At 33.4% G+C, this 22,460-nt stretch overlaps 2 protein-coding genes across 4 annotated transcripts; both read right to left on the bottom strand.

Moving 5' to 3' along the window:
* Positions 1-244: 244 nt before the first annotated feature.
* Positions 245-8,418, bottom strand: LOC110113533 (dehydration-responsive element-binding protein 2A-like). 2 transcript variants are annotated; one of them, XM_020846166.2, is made up of 2 exons: positions 8,262-8,418; positions 245-1,319 (listed from the first exon to the last, which is right to left on the bottom strand). In XM_020846166.2, exons 1-2 carry the CDS (start codon positions 8,276-8,278, stop codon positions 521-523), a joined length of 816 nt encoding a protein of 271 aa, XP_020701825.1. In that variant the 5' UTR covers positions 8,279-8,418; the 3' UTR covers positions 245-520. The 2 variants fall into 2 exon arrangements, with proteins under 2 accessions (XP_020701825.1, XP_028551699.1); XM_028695866.1 differs by lacking the exon at positions 8,262-8,418 and adding an exon at positions 8,088-8,233.
* A 3,516-nt stretch (positions 8,419-11,934) lies between these two features.
* On the bottom strand, positions 11,935-15,284 carry LOC110113537 (dehydration-responsive element-binding protein 2A). Of its 2 annotated transcripts, XM_028695867.1 has the most exons (3): positions 15,134-15,272; positions 14,852-14,969; positions 11,935-13,158 (listed from the first exon to the last, which is right to left on the bottom strand). In XM_028695867.1, exon 3 carries the CDS (start codon positions 13,017-13,019, stop codon positions 12,021-12,023), a length of 999 nt encoding a protein of 332 aa, XP_028551700.1. In that variant the 5' UTR covers positions 13,020-13,158; positions 14,852-14,969; positions 15,134-15,272; the 3' UTR covers positions 11,935-12,020. The 2 variants fall into 2 exon arrangements, with proteins under 2 accessions (XP_028551700.1, XP_020701829.1); XM_020846170.2 differs by lacking the exon at positions 14,852-14,969 and having other exon boundaries at positions 15,134-15,284.
* Between the last annotated feature and the right edge of the window lie 7,176 nt (positions 15,285-22,460).

Genomic DNA, 22,460 nt, shown 5'->3' on the forward strand with positions numbered 1-22,460 from the left:
ATTGACCTGGTACAAATGAAAGCAGGAGAGGAAAAAAAAAACTGCAAAGTAGAAATTTTCCCTTACGCTTATATAGGAAAAAAAGTTCTTTTTGATGCCTGCTTTGCAAAGAAGATTTTAATGCCATGCGAGAAAGATCATCGATACCACGACACCACATCAACAGAAGAAATCACACATGTACGCATGTATAACTAAATGGAAAGTTTCTGCAAATATTTGGTATCAATTGCTACGTAAGGAGAAAAAAAAAACAAAAACTGGTGAAACCTTTTATTAGCGCTTCTGCGCAGGTCATATACATTATTAGAGCACACTTGTGCAGCATAATTATCCCTGATATAGGTACATTGAGAAAGCAGAGTTTACCATCCTCCCGGAAAGAAAAAAAAAAACAAGAGAACCAACTTTGCCTTCATAACCTTTGCTGCCATGCGGCCAATGCAGCAATAGGCGTATCCTCACCCAAAAAAATGAACAAATCAAACACAGCTATAATTAATACGATATGATTGAGAGTTCAGAAAAGGCCACCTCCATCAGTGAACCCAAGGTCGAATAATTCCGGGTTTCCAGGAGGCCAGTAATCAAGCTCTTGCCTCATTGGTCTAATGAAGTCATAGCTGAAATCAGTGTCACTAGTTTCATTCTCCATATGATCCAATGCTCCCAGCAATTTGGCGTCCGGATTCTGCAACTGGAATGACAATGTAGAAGGGCTCGTCATATGACATGGGCTGCAGCAATGCGTTATATCTTCGGTATCTGGTTCTGTAGTTATTCCAGTGTTCCCTGGTTCAGCATCCATCATCCTCAGCATTTCATCTACATCAAAATTTTCACACGAGAGATCTTCTGTAAGATTTAACCAGTCATTCAGCTCCGTATTTGCCTCCTCTCTGGTTTCCTCTCTAGTTGTGATAGTTGAACTATATGATTCTGAAGGGGAGGGAATTTGATCTACGGAAAAGTTGAGACGAGCACCAGGACCATACATTGCTCTTGCTGCCAGATCATAAGCATAAGCTGCCTTAAGGGCTGTGGCGAAAGTACCCAGCCAAAGTCTATTTCCTCTATTTGGTTCTCTAATCTCAGCAACCCATTTGCCCCAAGTACGTTGCCTAACACCACGATAGCTGCATTTGGAGTTCTCTGGACCTCCTTTCCCTCTCATGCATCCTTTTCTTGAACCCTTGGCAGGAGCCTTGCGGATCCGCTTGACATCACATGAATCAAGCTTCTTGTTGAGCTCTTTCCATTTTTCAAGAGTTTCTGCCAAGGACTCTGGTCCTACCCGCCTTCTTCTCGTTCTTTGTTTCCTGGTTCAAATAATGAGAAATGTTTCGGAATCGTTTATAACTATAGAGATTCATGTGAATTAGAAAACAAATAACAGCACTTAACTAACAAAAAGTTAAAAGAGGGATTTCCTATTCTTATTTTAAACAAACATTTAGTAAAACAAGTGTGGCGCGCTGCTAAAATTTCAAACACATTACATCAAACAAATTTTTTTCCTTCTGGCAAACCGAATCTCACAGGTTCGTAACCTTGTTCAATAAAGACAGCTTCTCAAACTTGATCCTCCAAGTCTGAGTGTGCCACAGCGAGAGCAAAACAGGAAGAGAACGAGTGTATGAGTTGGAGAATTGGAGACCAAGGAAGAGAGCAGCATGGAGGTCCCCAACAAAGCTACGAGGGGTTCAATAAAGACAGATTTGTTGCCTTAGCTGCTCTTTCCTTTTCTTCTTCCTGCCTCTCATTTTTTTCCTTTGGCTACAGTTGGTGGCTACCAGCCCCACCTTCTGTAACTGGTGGACTGAGATGGCTGGAGTTGTGAGGAGGAAGAAAAAGGAGGAGGAGGTTGATAGCTTACTAATATCAAGACTGTTAGAATAAGCAAGAATGGCTATGAAAGTATCAATGGTTTGGCGAATCAGGAGAATAGTTAAGGGAAGAGAGCTCATAGATGTTACTTCTTCATTCTCATCTTTCGCTTAAGGAAGATAATAACCCTAAACCTACCTTTTTCTCATAAATTAATATATCACGTGATATACCATTTTTTTAATCTTGTAAGCTATACCACATTGGTATAATATTTATGATTGTTATGACACTATACCTATCATTATTCATGCCTCTTTGGTTGATTATATTTATGTCTTATAACTTGTCGTTTATACCTCAAAAGATAGATTTCACCTTCTAAATTTATTTCTAGCAAACTCACACCTATAAATTTTTATAATTTTCTTTTTAGTATTGCATGTACATTATTGAAAACGGTCTCAAGACTTAAGCTTTAGGTATCATGTGAAGGTGAAATATTGCAAATCTTTTAATGAATTTAATGACAATTTATTACTGAAAATAGTTATTGTATTCACGCTTTTGTGGTTAAATTACTAGATGTTATTGGATGTAACTGTTCTTGCATTTTTATTTTTGAGATTTTTACATACATAAAACTCAAAACATTTCAAATTGCCTATCTAACACCTAAACTATTAGATTTACATACATACAACTTAAAACTCTCTTTTATATCTTTTCTAACACTCCGTTATATCCCGTTAAAGCCACACCCCCAAAATAGTCATCTCCGCAATCACCTCGCATCTTCTCTTCGCTCGGCTGCTCGAGACCTACCTTTGGTAGGAAAGGTTTGGTTTTTCATTTTCTCCATCACGTTGTCGCTCAAAATGAGGTCGGTTGCTCGAGACCTACCTTTGGTCAGGAGCATCTTCTCTTCGGTTGTCTGCTCCATTTCTTTGTTAGAAAGGTTGTTTAGGGTTTAGGTAGCTTTGACTTGGGTTCGATTTTTCGTCCGCTCGGGATTTATCTTCGTCCTATCTTGCTGTCTCGTTTTATCTTCGTTGTCATTTTCACGTTTTGTTTTTCGTTTAGCAAGCTCTGACTTAGTTATGTGCTTTTGATGCAAGTAAGTTGTTCGGTCAAATATCAACAAGGGCAATATGCTCTAGTAATTGTGCATAAATTTAATGTTTGAGTCAATCGAATGTTGTTTGTTGTGATTTTTAAATTTGTTTCCTTGATACCTACTCTAGATCAATGTGCAGCCATTATATTTTGGAATACCTGCGCCTCAAGTTGGTTTAGAAGTCTATGAGATAACTGCTGCATTATTAATTTGAGATTGTATGTAGCTTGGTGTTAAATTTGAACCGTTTATATTAATTCAGCTAAGAGAAATTCTGTAATGTTATGTTATTTTTTTATTAACAAATGAGCTCCTTTTCTTTCTTCATTTTGAAGGTGTACTGTTATTGCATCTCAAATCATAAATCCATTTTTCAATGAGTACGAGTTCCTCGGCAACGACATTCAGAAACCCAAGTAATCAAATATATTGCCATTGCAATTTGCAATGTACAATATATACGTCACACAAATCACGTAGTAATGGACGAAAACTCTACAGATGCTCCCGGAATAGATCAGAAGATGATTGTCATTTTTTTCGGTAGTGTGATGAACTTGAAGAGTCGGCGCATGATATGAATGAAGGAAGAAGATCAAATGTTGCCGAAACAAGCATTACTCATGTTGTCTCCGTTAGAGCCGAGCTTGTACAAATAAAAATTATATTGGTGATAGTTCTTATCCTAAATTTCATTGTAGCAATCAACGTGAACAAATGTAACTGTAATTAGATCAGTGAGTAAATGTAACTTTCAGGCAATTACTGTAACCTTGGTTGTAGTTCATTAATAGTAAATGGCTGTTATAGCTTGATGTTTTGTGAATGGCTCAAGTCTCGTTAGAATTGAGAAGTTATGTAATTGCTTTAATGTAATATTGATTGCTTTAATGTGATTGCTTATGTTTTGTGAATACCTGGAAGGACTCCAGAATTTTTTAGATAACAGAGGAATGGCGTAACCCGGAATGCTGTAACTTCATTGAAGTCATCACATACAATCTAAAAAGTTCTGTAATAAAAATATGCTAGCATTCATAATATATGGCATTACTATAAATATTAGCTAACATTCATAATATGGAAATACAATAAAAAATCTGCTAGACTTCATAATTTGGCATCCCAACAAAAATCTGCTAGCATCCCAACAAAAAATCTTCTAGTATCCCAACAAAAAATCTGCTAGCATGCATAATATGGCAGTAGTATCATAAATCTGCTAGCATCCTAACAAAAAATTAACAGGCATTGATCTATTCGAACGACCCCGTACTAGGACGACGTATACTCATTTTTTCACGACTAATGGATGATGAAGGTACTCGTTCACCTTCCACATTCAATGGATTTTTACAAGTAATTGTAAATTTGGGGGTTTATTTTGTACATCTCCTCTATTTTCATATGCAAATCATTAAGCTTGTAAGTGTTTGCGGCAGTCCAAACTAAATTTCGTAGAATGTGACCATCTTCACAACGAAAAAGTTTTTTGATATTCTTCCACAGGTGTCTCATACACACTCTGTGCTCGGCATTTGGAAAAATAAGCTTGATGGCTTCACCAAGGCCCTTCTCCATGTCAGAAATGAACGCCAAATGTGACACTTCACAACCTAAGCTTTCTAACAAGTTCCTCATGAACCACCCCACAATTTCTTAGATTCAGCTTCAGCAACAGCATTATAAGCTATTGTGTAGAGACCATTATTAGCATCCAAACAATTGGCAGATAGTAGTACACCAAGGTACTTAGACTTTAGGTGACAAGCGTCAACCCCTATCAAATATCTACATCCAAAAATGAATCCTTCAATACAAACTTTGAAGCTAACAAAGATTCGCTTAAATGCATTGCTTTTGTTGTCACACATGTATGTAATATGAGAGCCTGAATTCCTGTTTAGTAACTCTAACCTAAGAGTAGGCACGCACATATAGTTCTCATCCACAGACCCGAACATTATATCTCTTGCTAACTCTCTAGAACGACAAATTTTCATATAAGGCAATGATAATCCGTAAGTGGTCTCCAAGTTGTTGCTAATGTCCTTCGGTGTGATATCAGGATTTTTCTTCACAATGTCCTTGATTTCATTTACTACCCAACTAATAGTAGCTTGCTTGTTACCGGCTCTATTAACCCCAGGGCATGAATGAGTTGGATATATTTTTCTAACTTCGAATGTGTGGCCATCAGGACACAATGAGGCACGTACTCTCCATGGACAACTTCTGTATGCACAAGTAGCAATTACTCTAGATTTGTCCCTAGCCTTTATCCTGATAGCAAAATTCTATAAAATTGCATTAGAACTAACTGCTTATTTAAAACTTTGAGAATCCTGAAATTGAGAACCAACACAAAGAGTATTTGCATCATCTGTTAAGGGTATACAAAAATTGTTGCACAGAACATCAACTATAATATCACTTTGACGCATTTCAGTTAATTGTTGCTTCTCTATTTCAGTTTGACTATTTGGTGGTTGAGACATATCTTCCTGGTGATATTTCATGACAACGACAATCTCAATTCTATTCCTTTCATAAGTACTACTAAGCATATTAACTAAATATGTATCGATTGAAACCAACATGTACTGCTTAGGTAATGTTCCATTGACATGATAGTGTAAGTCGAAAGCTTGACCCCTTAGCCAATGACAAAGTGCTTCATCTCGTTCTTTTAGCAACAACAAAGTGATTTTATCTCTCAAAAGCTTTAACGTTTTTTGACTTCCACCCACATACTTCAATCGACTCTGACCCCGCACCTCACTCCAAAATCCACCAAATTTAAGAACTATGAAGTAAAAATTACTCGATTCCATTTGATCTGTGTACGTAAAAAATACGTCAGTAAGCCAAAATTAGATAGTGAAAATAGTTTGCAATGAGGTCGGCATCAGTTTGAAAAGAGGTCAGCATCTTACCAGAGAAGGCGAAAGGAATACGCAACAGATGAAACTTGCGAGAATAGAAGTAGCGACGGAAGTAGCGATAAATGAAACACATGAAATCACAATGTTTGAAACTTGTGAGAACAGAACTAGAGACGACAGTAGCGAAGATGAACGGATCACTGTTTGCGCACGAACAAGCGGAGACTCCCGCCACTGTCGCACACCAACAAACGGGGGAGACGAAAAATAATGCTTTATTAACGGAGTGTTAGAAAAGATGTAAAAGAGGGTTTTAAGTGGTATGTATGTAAATCTAATAGTTTAGGTGTTATATAGGTAATTTGAAATATTTTGAGTGTTATGTATGTAAAAATCCCTTTATTTTTTATGGATAATTATCATTGTGGATAAATTTTAATATAGGCTTGATTTTGTTGTTGTTGTTGCTGTATATTCATCTAAAATTTTTTAACTCATCCTATAATACAGGTAAATCTTTCCACGCCCGAAAGTGGGCTATGATAAGTGGTATTAGAGCCTAACTTCTAATTTGTTAAGCTAAGTCTTCCTAGGACCTTTTTGTGTGTAAAAATTGACATCTACTCAATATTCATATTATTGTAAATTTGTAATGCTGTAGATATAAGAAATTGGCTATATATATATATAAACTCTTAGTATTAAGTTGATTGGATATTTATTTGTTTTGGATGCTGATCTTGATTGATTGGTTATTTAGTTAAGAAATATACAAAAATAAATTTATCTATGATAATTTTTTGGAGGATATAACTTTGAGGCCTCAGAATATGTCAATATATTTGAACCATAGAATTAAGTATAAGATATAATTTTAATATATTAGAATTTTTAAATATATTAAAAATCACAAGGAAAACCTAGTAACCATTAGGCAAGGATGAAAAAAGTTGCTAAATTAATGTGAATGTGGGAATTTTATCGAGGCATTGAGCATTAGTTATAAATATTGCATATAACTTATTGTTAATATGTGGTAAGATCACAAACATGTTTCACTACTTAATTAACTGGAATTATGCAATTTAGAAAGTTTGTATTCATCCAGTTTATTTATGTATAATGTTCAATGTGTTGAATTTATGTAAGACATGAGATATCTTAATTTAGGTGTGAAATAATATGTTTCGATGTGGATTTGATTTGGTAATGTCTAATGCATTGGGCTATTAGTAGCCAACATCAGCCACCTTTACTAGCTAAGGGTAAATGTATCCCTTAGGTCTATAGAATTATGATTCTTTTGGGAGTCATTCATTTCACTAGGAAGGTGAAAATCATCCTTTTATTTAAAAGAGAAAGAGAGAGAGAGACACACACAAAGTTTATAAGAAAATGACCATCCGTATAAGTATCACATACATGAAAGTGTATGTTTTGGAATTTGAATGCATTGATTGTTATTTGCACATAATTTTTCATGAACTTTATTGCATAGTAAGCATCATTGAATTGTTCCAATATTGATAATTTCATCTCATTAGTTGGACCTATTGGTATAATATTTATAATTATTATGATATAATATCTATCATTACTCATGCATCTTTCGTTGATCACATTTATGCATTATATATTGCCATTTTTGTCTTAGCCAATAGGCACCACATACTAAATTTATTCCTAGCAATCTGAAACCAATTATTCTTTAATAGTTTTCACATTTTGATCATGCATCATTGAAAGCAGAGTGTCTAGAGTTATGCTTTAGCTATCATGGGAAGTTGATTAATATTATAAATTATTTAATTTATTAAATGAAGGTCTATTACTTAGATAAATTACTAAAAAAATTAATTTTCATTTACAATTTCGTGACTAAATTAGTAATTATTATTGAATCCGGCAGCTATAATATCATATTTTTTATGCATAATTATCATAGAGAACAAGTTGATATTCATTAGAGCTATTTCAATTTATCAACTCGCCATATCCTACTCGATTTCTATAGCATGCTTCCAGACCCGGTGGACAGACTACGACACACACAGAAATTCAAATCTAGATGGTCATCTGCGATACAAACACGCGCACACACACACACAGAAATTCAAATCTACACATCGTTAAAGAATTCCTTCAGTAGCAGAGAACAATCCACAAACTTCATATCAATAGAAAAGTGTGCGCAGACAAAAAGTTGCATAAGAATCCCTATCATTATGTTCACTTAATTATGACCAAGAATTCCATACCAAACATCGGTATTCCTTCCACCTTACTGCTAGTTCATGTAAAACGCTTGCAGATTGTCTCACGCATATCATCAAGCAACCTTAAATTCGAAACCAGAAGCAAAACAAGAACCCTATACGAAAATGGAGTCCAATCAAGAGAAAAGAAAACAATTGGGAAATCTCCGAAAATACCTTTCGGGCTCCGCCATTGCCGCGTATAGAAGATAAACCCCTTCTGCTTCTGCTTACCTAACACCTATATTTTTGTCCTCTAGGGATTCGCCCACGAAAGTCGGGAGATATAAGGCGAAATAAAATGGCTAGAGGAATATATAACCTCTAACTCTCTAAGTGACTTAGAAAGAGCCAGCGAAAGTAGCTTCGAGATATTTCTATATATATTTTTTAAATAGTATTTTTATATTTATTATATCTGATCATAAATCTCATTTCACGCCAAATTTAAAACACGTTTAGTATTCGTGTATGGATAAAGTGTGGCACGCGCCGGTCGTAGAAACATTCTAACACCCGTAACTTCATATTTTCATATTCTTCTTGAATCTTAAATATAGTAAATTAGTATCAAATCAACTTATTAAACAGACTAAAACTCATAATTCATATCCCACTCTATTAAACCGGATATTTACCATCTAAATCATTTCAATTTAAATATGGTAACTCTTAAAATAAAAAATAACAATTTAATAAAAAAATTACACCAAAGTATATTAATATGCTTAATTACTCTTCAATTTATATTGAAATTGATTTGACCCTTCAATATCATATGTTATACCAATTTCGAAATACAAATCTAAAAGTCCTAAAATTTAGAGGTGTCAATAAATAATTCAATTCGTTAATTTGAATAAAAAATGCAGGTATAGGTCCAAATTTTTACCAATTTAATAAATTGATCAAATTTGAGCTTATTCTGTTAGTATCTTTTTCCTTAAATGCATTTGCTTGTTGATTATGATTTTTTTTATCAACTAATATATACACTATACTTAATAAAATGTTAAAAACAACTTTTTTAAATCAAAATGGGTAATCCAATCTTAATTAAATTATTCAAGTTGCCGGCAATGTTTGAATCCACTTTTTGACCCATTTATTACTAATCAAATCTAATTGATTAGATTTTAGTTGGATTAATTAAGAATCCAACCGCAACCTGGAGGGGGGCACATGCCCCCCCCCCCCCCCCCCCCCAAAAAAAAAAAGCGTATTCCCCTCCCCCCCCCCCCCCCCCCCAAAAAAAAAAAAAAAAAAAACTTACTTAGAAGGAGGATATACAACTTATCAACAAATTAATGAACAATGGGTGGTATAAGCCCACATATAGAACTTTTCCAATCCATGGAAAGGTTGTTTTCCAATCCATGGAAAGGTTGTGGCCATGCAATATTCGGCTCCTCTCTCCAACAATTCGATACAATCCCTTGTCAGCTTTCATTTTATTTATTATAGGTTTTTTCCATTTGAAGTCTTCAATCAACCTTCTACTCGGACCATGCAATGCTTTAGTTGTAGAGAGAGAAAGACTAATGGGATAAAATATTGAAATAGAGAAGGAATGACTTTCCATTGTGGACGGAATGATGAAAAGAGATTTTAACGTAGAGTTCTCCTCTAAAGGATTTGGCTAAAGATAAAATTGAAAGTCTAAAGGGGCTTAAAGATGATTGTTTAGTGGCTTAACAGAGCAACAAGTTCGCCAGCGAGTAAACTTGTTCTAATTTTTATCATTCTTCATTTTAAAGTTATTTATTAATCCAGAGAAGCCACCAAATTTTTTTATGGACACATGAGAAGCATAAATGGTTCTTTTTTCCCTTTGCTCCTCTCTTACGACTCGCGCTCATGACCTCGAGCACAACTTTCATTTTTTTTCCTTTCGCTCCTCTCTTGCCCCCAAATAAAGACTACACATGGCAGATGTTTATGTCTTCTAAGCTCTGAGGGTCATTTTATTTGCATTATTAATTTTGATCTTACAGCTCCTCTTGGCTCAAGTTGTAAAACAACAAACAATACTATTTTAAAATATTGTAATATTTTAAATAAGACTACAAATAGAACTATTTAATTTAGGTCTCCCCTAAATAAAATTTTTGGCTCCGCCACTGCCCAACCTAACAATTAACCCATTTTAACACCCCAAATAAACCCCATTCTAAAGTAAGCAAGTTTGTCTAATCTAATATTAAATTTCAAATTAAATTATTATTTTTGAGTTAATCTAAAATCTAAAAAAATTCAAACTCAAGGCTTTTTTTTTCCTTTTTGAATAACTACATCTGATAAAAAAAAAACTTACTTAGAAGGGGCTTAAAATTGATTTTTTTAGTGGCTTAAGAGAGCAACAAGATCCCCAACAAATAAACCTACTCTAATTTTTATAATTCCTTTTAAAGTTATTTATTAATTCAAAGAAGCCACCAACTTTTTTTATGGACACTTGAAAATCATAAATGGTTCTTTTTTCCCTTTGCTCCTATCTCATAACTCGCGCTCATGACTTCAAGCACAACTTTCATTTTTTTCCTTTTGCTCCTCTCTCACCTCCAAATAAAGACCACCCGTGGTAGATGTTTATGACTTCTAAGTTCTGATGGTCATTTTATTTGCATTATGAATTTTGATCTTACAGCTCCTCTTGGCTCCGGTAGTAAGACGACAGATATTGTTATTATAATATATTCTAACATTCTAAATAAGACGACAAATAGAACTATTTTAATTTAAGTCTCCCCTAAATAAAATTTATGGCTCTTCCATTGCCCAAACTAATAATTAACCTTTTTTAACACTCCAAATAAAACTCATTCTAAAGTAAGCAAGTTTGTCTAATCTAATATAAAATTTCAAATTAAATTATTATTTTCGAGTTAATCCAAAATCTAAAAAAAAATTCAAACTAAAAAAAAATTCAAACTCAAGGTTTTTTTTTTTTTTCTCTTTTTTGAATAACTACATCTCATAAAAAAACTTACTTAGAAGAGGCTTAAAGCTGATTGTTTTAGTGACTTAAAAGAGCAACAAGTTTGCCAGCGAGTAAATCTGCTCTAATTTTTATAATTCTTCCTTTTAATGATATTTATTAATTAAGATTAGCCACCGACATTTTTTTATGGACACATGAAAATCATAATGGTTCTTTTTTCCCTTTGCTCCTCTCTCACGACTCGCGCTTATGATCTCAAGCACAACTTTCATTTTTCCTTTCGCTCGTCTCTTGCCCCTTAATAAAGACTGTCCGTGACAGATGTTTATGTTTTCTAAGTTCTGAGGGTTATTTTATTTGCATTATTAATTTTGATCTTACAGCTCCTCTTGGCTCCGGTAGTAAGACGACAAACAATAAAATTTTAATATATTCTAACCTTCTAAATAAGACGACAACCCCTAAATAAAATTCATGCCTGCCTTCGCCACTGCCCAACCTAACAATTAACTCTTTTTAACACCCCAAATAAAACCCATTCTAAAGTAAGCAAGTTTGTCTAATCTAATATAAAATTTCAAATTAAATTATTATTTTCTAGTTAATCCAAATTATAAAAAAATTTAAACTCAAGTCTTCTTTTTTCCTTTTCTAATAACTACATTGATATCAACCCAACCCAAATCTTACACAAATTTACCCAAATTCAGACTTTTTTATGTCATATTCAACTTGAATTTTTATGTTGAGTTCAATATTAACACGCCTAAAATGCCGCTCATTTATTCTTCAATACTATAATTTAATAAGAAAAAAATAAATTAAAAATTCAAATCAAATGTTAGTGAAAATAAATTTGAAAACTATGGAATTTTTTTCAAATGTTGAGAAAGCAGGGAAGCCACCGAATTAGAAGAGAACCACTATGCCTTGATATCCTTGATTACAATGCATCAACTATGAACTAAATGAAACAATCGACAAATTGAACACAACTAATTAATACAATCTGATGCAGAATTCATCAAACGGCCTCCATCGTTGAATCCCATGCTGAATAATTCCTGGTCTCCAGCAGGCCAGTAATCAGGCTCTTGCCTCGATTGTCTGAGGAAGTCATAGATGAAACCAGTATCATCTGTTTCATTCTCCATATGACTCGAAGTTCCCTGCATCCCCACATGGCATGGGCTGCTACAATGCCGACCAGCATTCATTTCTGCTCCATCGTTGAACCCAAGACTGAATGATGCTGGGTCTCCAGCAGGCCAGTAATTCAATTGTTTAATTAATTCATAGATGAAACAAATATCGTTTGTTTCATTCTCCATTTGACCCAAACTTCCAAGCTTATCTGCTGCCGAAGGAGTCCTGCTGGTACAACGCCCACCTGCATCAGTATCTGTTTCTTCAGTTAAACCGGCCACAGTTTCTGGTTCTGCACTTATTCCAGTGTTCCCTGGATCAGCATCCATCATCCTCAGCATCTCATCTACATCAAAATTTTCCAAGGAGATATCTTGCCAATCGAACGATTCTGCATTTGTCATGTCTCCAATTTCCTCAGTCATAGCAGAAGATCCAACATGAGAAGGTTCAGCGGGAGTGCAATCAGAAGCAGCTTCCTTGCTTCTTCTCTCAATCAAATCCTCCGACACAATTGAACAATTAGCTGCAATCAAATCAACCGACACGTTCGAACAATTAGCTGTAGTGGCGGTCAAGCCATATAATAATTTGGAAGCTGTGATTCTTGATTCATCCGGGGAGCCAATTTGATCACTGGGGAAGTTGACACGAGCACCAGCACCATACATTGCTCTTGCTGCCTGGTCATAAGCAATAGCGGCCTCAAGTGCAGTGGGGAAGGTACCCAGCCACAGTCTATTTCCTCTATTTGGTTCTCTAATCTCAGAAACCCACTTGCCCCAAGTGCGCTGCCTAACACCGCGATAGCTGAAATTAGAGTTCTCTGGACCTCCTTTGCCTCTCATGCACCCTTTTCTTGAGCCCTTGGCAGGAGCCTTACGGGTCCGTTCGCTGTCAGATGAATCAAAATCTTTATTGAGTTCTCTCCATTTTTTAAGGGTTTCTGCCAGGGAATCTGGTCCGTCCCTCCTCCTCCTTCGTTTCCTGCAGGTACATAAAATGATACATGTTTAAGCAAGGAAACTAAACTTAAGAAGAAAGCAAGAAATAATATCGAACTTAACATTGCAAAAGTAACAAATAAACATGATTCAAGAATAAGAATTTCAAAAAACAATTCAAATATGGTGTGAAAACTGCACTTTATCAGAAAAATAACCACTGGACAACTAAAATGAAGATTAAGGCTTCGTTTGGGACGGCTTTTTTATTGCTTTTTAAAACGGAGTTTTAGTATAAAATTTTTTAATTTTGTACTAAAACTTCGTTTTATAAATAAATAAAAAAGTCATCCCAAACGAAGCCTAAGATGATTATTAAAGCATATAAGGAAGTCAGAAGTACACTATTATACAAATTCCTTGAAACCCCAAATTAAGCATACACCATATTAATGCATTAAATTTTAAACCAACACAATGGAAAATCAGTTCTTCTTCCATGGCCTCTACATAGATTTTTACATGATCATACATCATGCAAAAAGAATATCATCTATCTTAAATCAAGTGACCTCATAACCTATGATCGAATATCTTTGCCATTATAATATCATACTTGATCAAATTAGACCTCCATTGGAAGGGAATCTCTTGAACCTGCATCAATTACATCGTTCCATCAATGAATTACAATAGTTATACTCAGTTAATACTACACCTTAAATGGAGGCCATACATTCTATGGTTTTATTAATGCATTATCGTTATTATTTTCATTATCTCTAATTATTATAATTGAAAAAGAAATTTCATGCACGGAGGTCAAGAGTTCTATTTTGTCTAACAATATAAAATCAAATTAAGAGTGGTATTGAGTCAGGTTCAAACAAGTTGATCTCAAGCAGAAATTGAAATTTTCAATTATGAGTTGATTTATGTTTGAGTCAAGTTAAAATGACCAATTTCAATTAGATATTTGAGTTGATTCGAGCCAAGTATATAAAATTTTTCATTCTTTTCACAAGCTTCATGACCGGTTAACTTGGTATGAAATTTGACGAAACTTGAACCACAATTAATTTTCATATTGCATATCACAATCGACAGTGTTATCTTGAGTATAATAATTATATAAAGTGGTAGATTTTTCTTTTTAAAAAAGACGAGAATAGCAATTCACCTGCAACATTAAGAAAATCAATATTTACTCACCTATAACGAACTTGTCCTTTTATCCCACCAAGTTCTATATGCAGAAGTAAAACATAAAATAAGAGAAGTCGAATGCATAAGAACCAAGACAGTGGAATGGCAATGGACAAATAAAACTCTTCAGACCAAAAAAAAAAAAATCACTAGTCACTCCAAAGAATATCATCAAGAAGCGTCATAGAAAAGAGGAAAAAAAAAAAACTAAAAGTGCAAAATAACAATTAGTAAAATAGAGAATGAGAATGAGTTCAATCTTACCCTATACACTATCATCTGAAGGATGAAGGAAGATGAATAGAACTAGTTTAAGCTTATCAAAATAGACTTATTGCTATAGAATGACAGATATGAACAGAACTACTTGAACCTGTAAATGCAGGAGAAAAAAATAAGGATTTTCTATTTTTTTTTTTCAAGCCACCTCCTAGACATGCTGGGATAGATGAGGCTCACTAGAACTAGTTCAAGCTTAACACAAATCACTAGTGCAATGGAATGGCAGAGAGGAACAGAATTATTAGAACCTGTAACACAATACAGGTCAAACAAAAGCGGGATTTCCCATTTATGCAGAAGAAATCCCTATAATTTTACTCCTTCATGATGAAGAATACCAGACCAGACGACGGCAATCCTTCCATCCTGGTGTTAGGTTAACAAAAACCATAAAGATTTGGTCATTCTAACATCAATCAACCGTAAATTCAAAATCAAAAGCCAACATAAACCCCCATATGTTAATAATCGAACGAACTGAATTGGGAACAGAATCCAATCAAGTAAAAGTGAGTGAGAGAGCATATTACCTTTCGGGCTCCGCCATCAGAGTGTGTATACAGAACCTCCGCTGCTGCTTCTTCTCCACCTTACTTAGTCTCTAGGGTTTTACTCTGTTACTTCGGCTCCAAGGAACGTTAACAGAGCAAGAAGAACTCGAGAAATTTAAGAACTCTTCTTCACGATAAATATAAAAAGCCAAGTTCGTCAGAAAGAGAGGGATATTTATAGATGCTTCGAGAATCTGCAAAACACGGAACGGATATTAAAAGATTTTGTGATATTTTATATATTACGAATTTTTTTAGGGATATTTTTAGTAATAGATTATCGGTTATTAAAACAACTGATTTATTTTATGAAAGGGTATAAAATACGTATATTACTTATATTCTTTATTATAATCAATTCAAAATAAATGTATAATATCGAGACTCACTGTTATTAATATTTGTTTTTTGTTTGTGAAATTTAAAATATGAATATTTTAGAAAATGGTATAAAATATGATACATTAATTAAATTTTATGTAATTTCGAGATTCGCAATATACAATAACAATAACAAGCCTTTATCCTACTACGAGATTCGCAATATAAATATATATTTTAATTTTTAAAATTTAAAATGTAAACCATGAAAAATTTTTAATATCAATTTTATTTTAATAAATAAATATTTCTAAAGACAAAATATAAGCCGATTAGAGTACTCGAACTTGATGCATTTTGGAGTTTGGACTTTGGCGTCTAATTTTGAATATGAACAAAAATAATTTGTTTGACCAATATAAATATTGATTTATTAAATAATATTAATTGAGCAGGCAAGTCGGAGTAATATATGACAAGTTAACAAGTCGAGCTAGGCCAAGTTTGTATAATATATGTTCTCGAATTTAAACATGTACTTGTTGCTCAATATGCTTGACTCACAAGCTCACTGGCGAGTCAACTTCGAGCCTACTCACGAGTTGATTTAGGCATTTAGCCCACTTACACCCTTATATATATATCCCCCCCTCCTCTAATGAGAAATGAGAGGTTTATTTATAGTTTTCTAATAGTGTCATGATTAGTAAATAGAAGGAAGATCAAGGATAAATTTGGAGTGGTTTGAATGGACGGCCGATGTTGAATCTCTTGATCATGAACCATTTAATGGGCATTTGAATGTCTTAATGATATTAGAATTTGTAGATCTTGAGGTCATTGGATTCATCTCGTCGAGCTGCTCGATTCGATTATAAGCATGCCACATTTGGAAACCGCTTGGTAGTCAAAATTATGCTTTGAACCTTTCAAATGTGCTTATGGTCTTTGATTTGGACTCATTTGGGCTCAGATTGAGTCGAATTTGGTGTCGTTGGATTTGTATTTTTAAGATGTTCAGTTCGACTATTGGTTTGCTAAAGCTGAAATCGAAGTTCGGATGACCTTGAATTTAATTTTTGAAGTTTTCAATTTGATTTTGCTCCGAGATTGGTGCCCAATCAAGATAATTTTTTGATAATATATCAAATATCATTTTTATAGGTTGTGAATTAAATTTGGAGAGTGCTATAATAGAGGAAACTATTAATTCATCTCATTAAATGATTATTTGATATAATTTTTTGTTATGAGTATGAAATTTTTTTCATGTAAATTTTTAGGGTGAACTCAATGATTTAATCATTTGGATTATGTTATACAGTTTGATCTTAATCGTCGATTTCATTTTTGGATAATTTTGATTTTAATTAGGATGAGATTTCGTACGAAACTATATGCTTTATTCAATTAAAAAAATTCCCTATTTGATCTGTTTAAAATTTTCAAAATTTATATATTATTTTTAGATATTATTTACAAATTATTTATTTAATTTGTTATGTCTTAATTATTTTAAATTATGCCAAATATTTATCTATTTAATTATATTCATGAATCATATAACTAAGCTTCATTTGAGGCATCATTTTATTGCTTTCGAAATTAAACAATAAGGAAGCTACCCAAATAAAACCTAGGGACATCTTTTTAATGCTTTAAAATTTATTTTTTTAGTACAAAATTTTTTTGAACTAAAAATTTTTGTACTAAAAAATTATTTTAGAAAATATTTATAAAATTGTCCCAAAGAAGCTTAAAGTTTTTTCATAAGAAAATATTTTGAAAAAACATTTTTGAAACAATTGCCAAGATAGGAGGCTTGAAAGAGAAAGACAGAAAAAGAAAATGTTAAGCTGACTCAAAAGCCTAGATGAATTTATCATATGTAAGTATTGGGATCATAAAAATTACATTCCAATCCAACCCAAATCATTACATGTAATACAAATAAAAAAAAGAAGTTAAATAGGACTATTATTCAGTTCAATTTGACTAATTTCCAAAAAAGCACCCAAGTTGGCGTATTAATCACATGTCAAGCAAATCTATAACTAACTTTAATCTCTGCATATTAAATAAGACAAAATTAGCTTGGCTCGAGCTAATCTCTAATCACATGAACCATGGTAGGCAGTGTTTTGAAATGGAAGCGACCAATTGTTTGGGAACTTTTATTAGGTCAGGACACCTAATGTAGCTCTACATCTGGACACCAATAAAATGTCGCCACGTTCCCTTACTCTTTAACGTGCAGACCGACGACCCGACCTAGACCGAAACCCGATATTGCTATGTTCGTGTATTGCTAAGCATTGCTTGGTATTGCTAGGTATTGCTCGGTATTGCTAGGTATTGCTTAGTAATAACGAGAAATACCGCTCTTTCAAGACCAATACCTAGCAATACCGAGTAATACCTACCAAAACCAGGGTATTACTAGGTATTGCTCGGTATTGCTAGGTATTGGTCTTGACAGAATGGTATTTCTCGTTACCGAGCAATACCTAGCAATACCATGGTCTGCACAAATCAGCTAATACATAGCAATACCGGGTTCCAGTCCGGGCCAAGTCATCGGGCCGCGCAGTAAGGAGTAAGGGCACGTGGCGATATTTTATTGGCATCCGGATGTAGAGCTTGTCAGGAGTCCTGACCTAATAAAAGTGATGCCTGGATAGTTACAATTATAGCATCACGGTGTCGCTGACGGTTGAGTATTGTGATGTCCATATGGTACTCCCTAGACTTAGAGGCACTGTAATTTTATACCACGTCGCTTTGTAGATAGAGATTAGGCTTTGTGGTATTGACTCCTTCGAGATTGCAGCACTAGGACAGTAGGATGGGCTTTGCGGTAATGAATCCTTTGATGTTGCAACAATATTAAGCAGAGACTGGGAACCACCATATCCATATTTGGGCAATCCAGTAGTTTCAATGATGATGTCACGAGGATATTATGTCTGATGCGCGGTGTTGTACCATACTTGAAAATTTTGTCCATTTCTTATATTTTTCTACACAAATACAACTAAAATAATATATTTTACAGACCAATTAAAACATAAAATATCGCATTAATTACACTTATTAGGGGGTGCTGAGAGAATGAATTTGATGGAATTTAAGATCTTAGGTTACATCCCCTCCTAAACACTACCTTTTTGAATGGAGGGTTAGGATTGATTGGGGAGAGAGCTTGGATGCTTTCCATCTGCCCCAAGGTATATGGAAACCAGGGAGAGGGTAGGAGCCTTGAGTTGGACTCTCCTTGACACATGTGATGGGGGGGGGGGGACCACTTCCTTTTTACCATTAAGCTAAACCAAGGCTTGGATTAGTTTAAGAGATGGTTTAGGGTGGATTTAGGCTAAATTTAGGCTAATTTATAGCAAATTAGAACAGAATTTGGTGGATAGAACATTTTGTCTTGGTGGCTTGACCACTTCAACTCATTTGGAAGCTTATTTGATCATTTGACTGAAAGTTTATGAAGGTTGTTAGCCCTTTAAGAACTAGCATGAGACTAATCAAGAGGGGGGGGGGGGGGTGAATTGGATATTTTGAAAAAAATTAATGAAAAATAATTCTTTAAAAACTTCTTAAACCCACACACAATAATCAATATAGTGGACATGGAAATAAGTAAATTTTACAACAAAGAAATAAATCAAAATTTTAACCACACATATAATTGTAGAAAATAAAGTGTAGAAAATAATTAGAATGAACACACCATAATTTATAGTAGTTTAGTCAACCTAACCTACGTCATTACTTGGAGATTCCCTCTCCAATTATTGCACTAAACAACAACGACTCTCTTTTGCTTCCACAGTAAGGTAGAGAAGCGTGTACATATGTTATTTCACAACCCCAGTGTGGTAGAGAACCTCAACTCTATTTTTACCCTCCAGATGATGGTTAGATAATCATATCTCTATTTTTACCCTCTAGGTGATGGCCAGAGAACCACAACTCTATTTTCACCCTCCAGGTGATGGTTAGAGAATCATGAATCTATTTTCGCACTCCAGATACTAGTTAGAGAACCATGAACTTTGCTGAAGAACTTCTTCTTCGGAGCCATAGAGAATCCAAGTAGATACTTGTAGATACTAGACAAGATTCTTGCTTAGCTCAACCTTGTATATCCCCTCTTAACTTCTTCCGCATAAAATCTCCTTATCTTCTCTCATAAAGCTCTCCTTCTTCTGTTTCTTAAGGCTCTTTTTCCTGAAGTCTCAACAACCAAAGATTTTTTAATAGGAGTATTAAAAAACCTTAAGTAGTGGGCTTCAAGAATCCTTAATTTTCTAGAGATACATCTTATTTTCATACTGTATGATACACATATCGTACCATACGAAATGTAATTCAGACTCATTCAGCAAGGTTGTATAGATGAACCTTTTAACTTTTTTGGAACAAATTATAGAAATTTCTTATATTCATTTGGGATGACCCTTGGGATGACCAACTTTGTACACTATCAATCGTTTATCACTATGGACATCGTATAATATGATCAGCATAAAAATCATGAATTTCATTCGATACAATTTTTGGGATGACCAATTTCATACATGGACAACTGTATAGTACAATCAGTCATAATAATTGTCCATGATTTGATTGCTTGATATCAAGGAATTAATTAAGAAAGATTATAATTAGAATATACAACACAAACCAAATTGTAATGTACGATCATCATATAATTAGTATATTTCTCAACCTCTAGTGACTAGGATTTTGACAAAGCATAATAGATCGTACAGTACAAAGCAAAAATTATATATTATGATGTACTTAAAAAATACACTCTCAAAAAATATATTTCTCTCCCGCTGTGTGTGTAAGGTTGTTTAGTAAACATATCCATCCAATTATATGATATGACTCAAGAAAAAAAGAAATATAGAATAAAATGAAAATTAACTGTAATCCTAGTCTACCTACTCTTGAGCTGAACAAAATTGCAAGTGATCAGTGGGCTAATTTCCTGAAATATTAGTACACATACAAATAAAACAAATATCACAAAAATAGGAGAAAGGAATAACATACACAATAATATTTATTATCATCAAAATTATAATGCTTGGATAAGATTTGCAACAATCTCTCCTTTTTTTATAATGAAAAGCATTATTATTTAGTCTTTCCAAAAAGTTGCTTTCCTCAAAACTTGCACTTAGATGATAATTGTATATATAAAAATGGATAATAATAGAACAACAATAATAGAATTCTCCCCCGTTTGACATCACAAAAAGGGTAAAAATAGCAGGAAGGCAAAATAGAAATAGAAAAGCAAGTAGAAGATAATAATCAAAAGAGATTTTGTTTTAAATCAAATTACTCCATTAAATGATAAATTTACCTCATTATTAGAATAAATCAACAAGAAATGAATTGACCCATTCAAATTCAAAAAGGTTAGAAAATCATTCTTGTCAACCCTAGCTCAAACTCTTTATAAGTAAAAATCTTTTTGAAAGAAAAAACTAAATCTGAAAAGAAATTATACTGAAAAAGTGATATTTTCAAACTTTATTTTAGAAAAAATATCTAATAGAATAATATTGCAAAGTAATCAATAAGAAATCATAATTTTTAAATTCACGTGTAGGAGATATCAATTGGCATAGGGAGTCTTCTAAGATTTTAAGGATTTGAAAGAAAGGCAAGTTAACTCTTAGTGGGCTCATTTTATGCCTCTTTATCAGCTTTTGAAACACTTTGCATGTTTCTTAAATTTTTATACACTTTGTGCATCTTGCAATTATTTGGGGGTCATTGCACATCTTTTCAAATTTTGGGCTTATTTTATGCCTCTTTTCATTTTTGCAAGCTTGCTTACTTTCTGAATGTTTAAAAAATTTCTCAATTGTAAGATTATCTTCCAAATATAAGAGAGGATAAACTCACTCTCTTATATAAAGAAGAGTAAATCACTAAATAGATTCCTATCTATATGGTAAATACAAATAACTTGATTAAGAAAACCTAAAAGCTATTCACTAACATGGAATATTATTCATATGAGATAGATTACTGTAGGAAGATAAAATAGATAGCTATTTTAAATTCTAATTTTTAATTTGAAATAAATTTTGATTCAGAAAAAAATACACCACTAAAGGAGTTAGATGAAGAGAAATAATTAGCAATATTTCTTCCTTTAACTACTTTAAAGGAGTCAATAATTACTTACATGTTTCTAAATAAAAAATAAGGCAAAAGTGTCAAAAGAGAATAAAATTAACATCAGAAGTGAGCTTTGATCTAGTTCTTAAAAAATTAAAGGAAATTAACAAAAAATAAAAAATATAAAATAAGAATAGATAAATAGAAATAAACAAACGAATAAAAAGGTCATAAACAAAAAACATCAATTTCAAGCTTGAATGTATTTCACACCTAATATGGTTCTTAAGGTGCTAAAGATTTCAAAGGCAAGTGGTTTTGTAAAGATATCAGCAGGTTGATTTTCAGTGGCTATATGGTGTAGCTTTATGTATTCTTTGGTAATATGATCCTTAATGAAATGATGCCTTATATCTATGTATTTTGTCCTAGAGTGTTGGATTGGATTCTTTGAAATACATATGACACTAGTATTATCATAAAAAATTTGAATGATGCCTACAGGTAATCTTAAATCTAGTATTTATTACTTTAACCAAAGGACTTGGGCCATATAACTTGCTAAGGCTATGTGTTCAGCTTTAGTAATAGATAGTGCAGTTGAGTTTTATTTTATATTGGACTAAGAGAATAAGGATTGTCCTATGATTTGACATGTTCCAGAAGTGTTTTTTCCTATCAACTCTACATTTTATAAAATTTGTATCATAATATCTTATGATTTCAAAGTAAGTGCTATGCTTAGTATACTAGATTCTTTAATTTTAGGTTCCTAAGATATATCTGAGGATTTTTTTAACAGTAGTTAGATGGGACTCTTTTAGATTAG

This window comes from Dendrobium catenatum, unplaced genomic scaffold, assembly GCF_001605985.2.
Source record: "Dendrobium catenatum unplaced genomic scaffold, ASM160598v2 fragScaff_scaffold_699, whole genome shotgun sequence".
NCBI lineage: Eukaryota > Viridiplantae > Streptophyta > Magnoliopsida > Asparagales > Orchidaceae > Dendrobium > Dendrobium catenatum.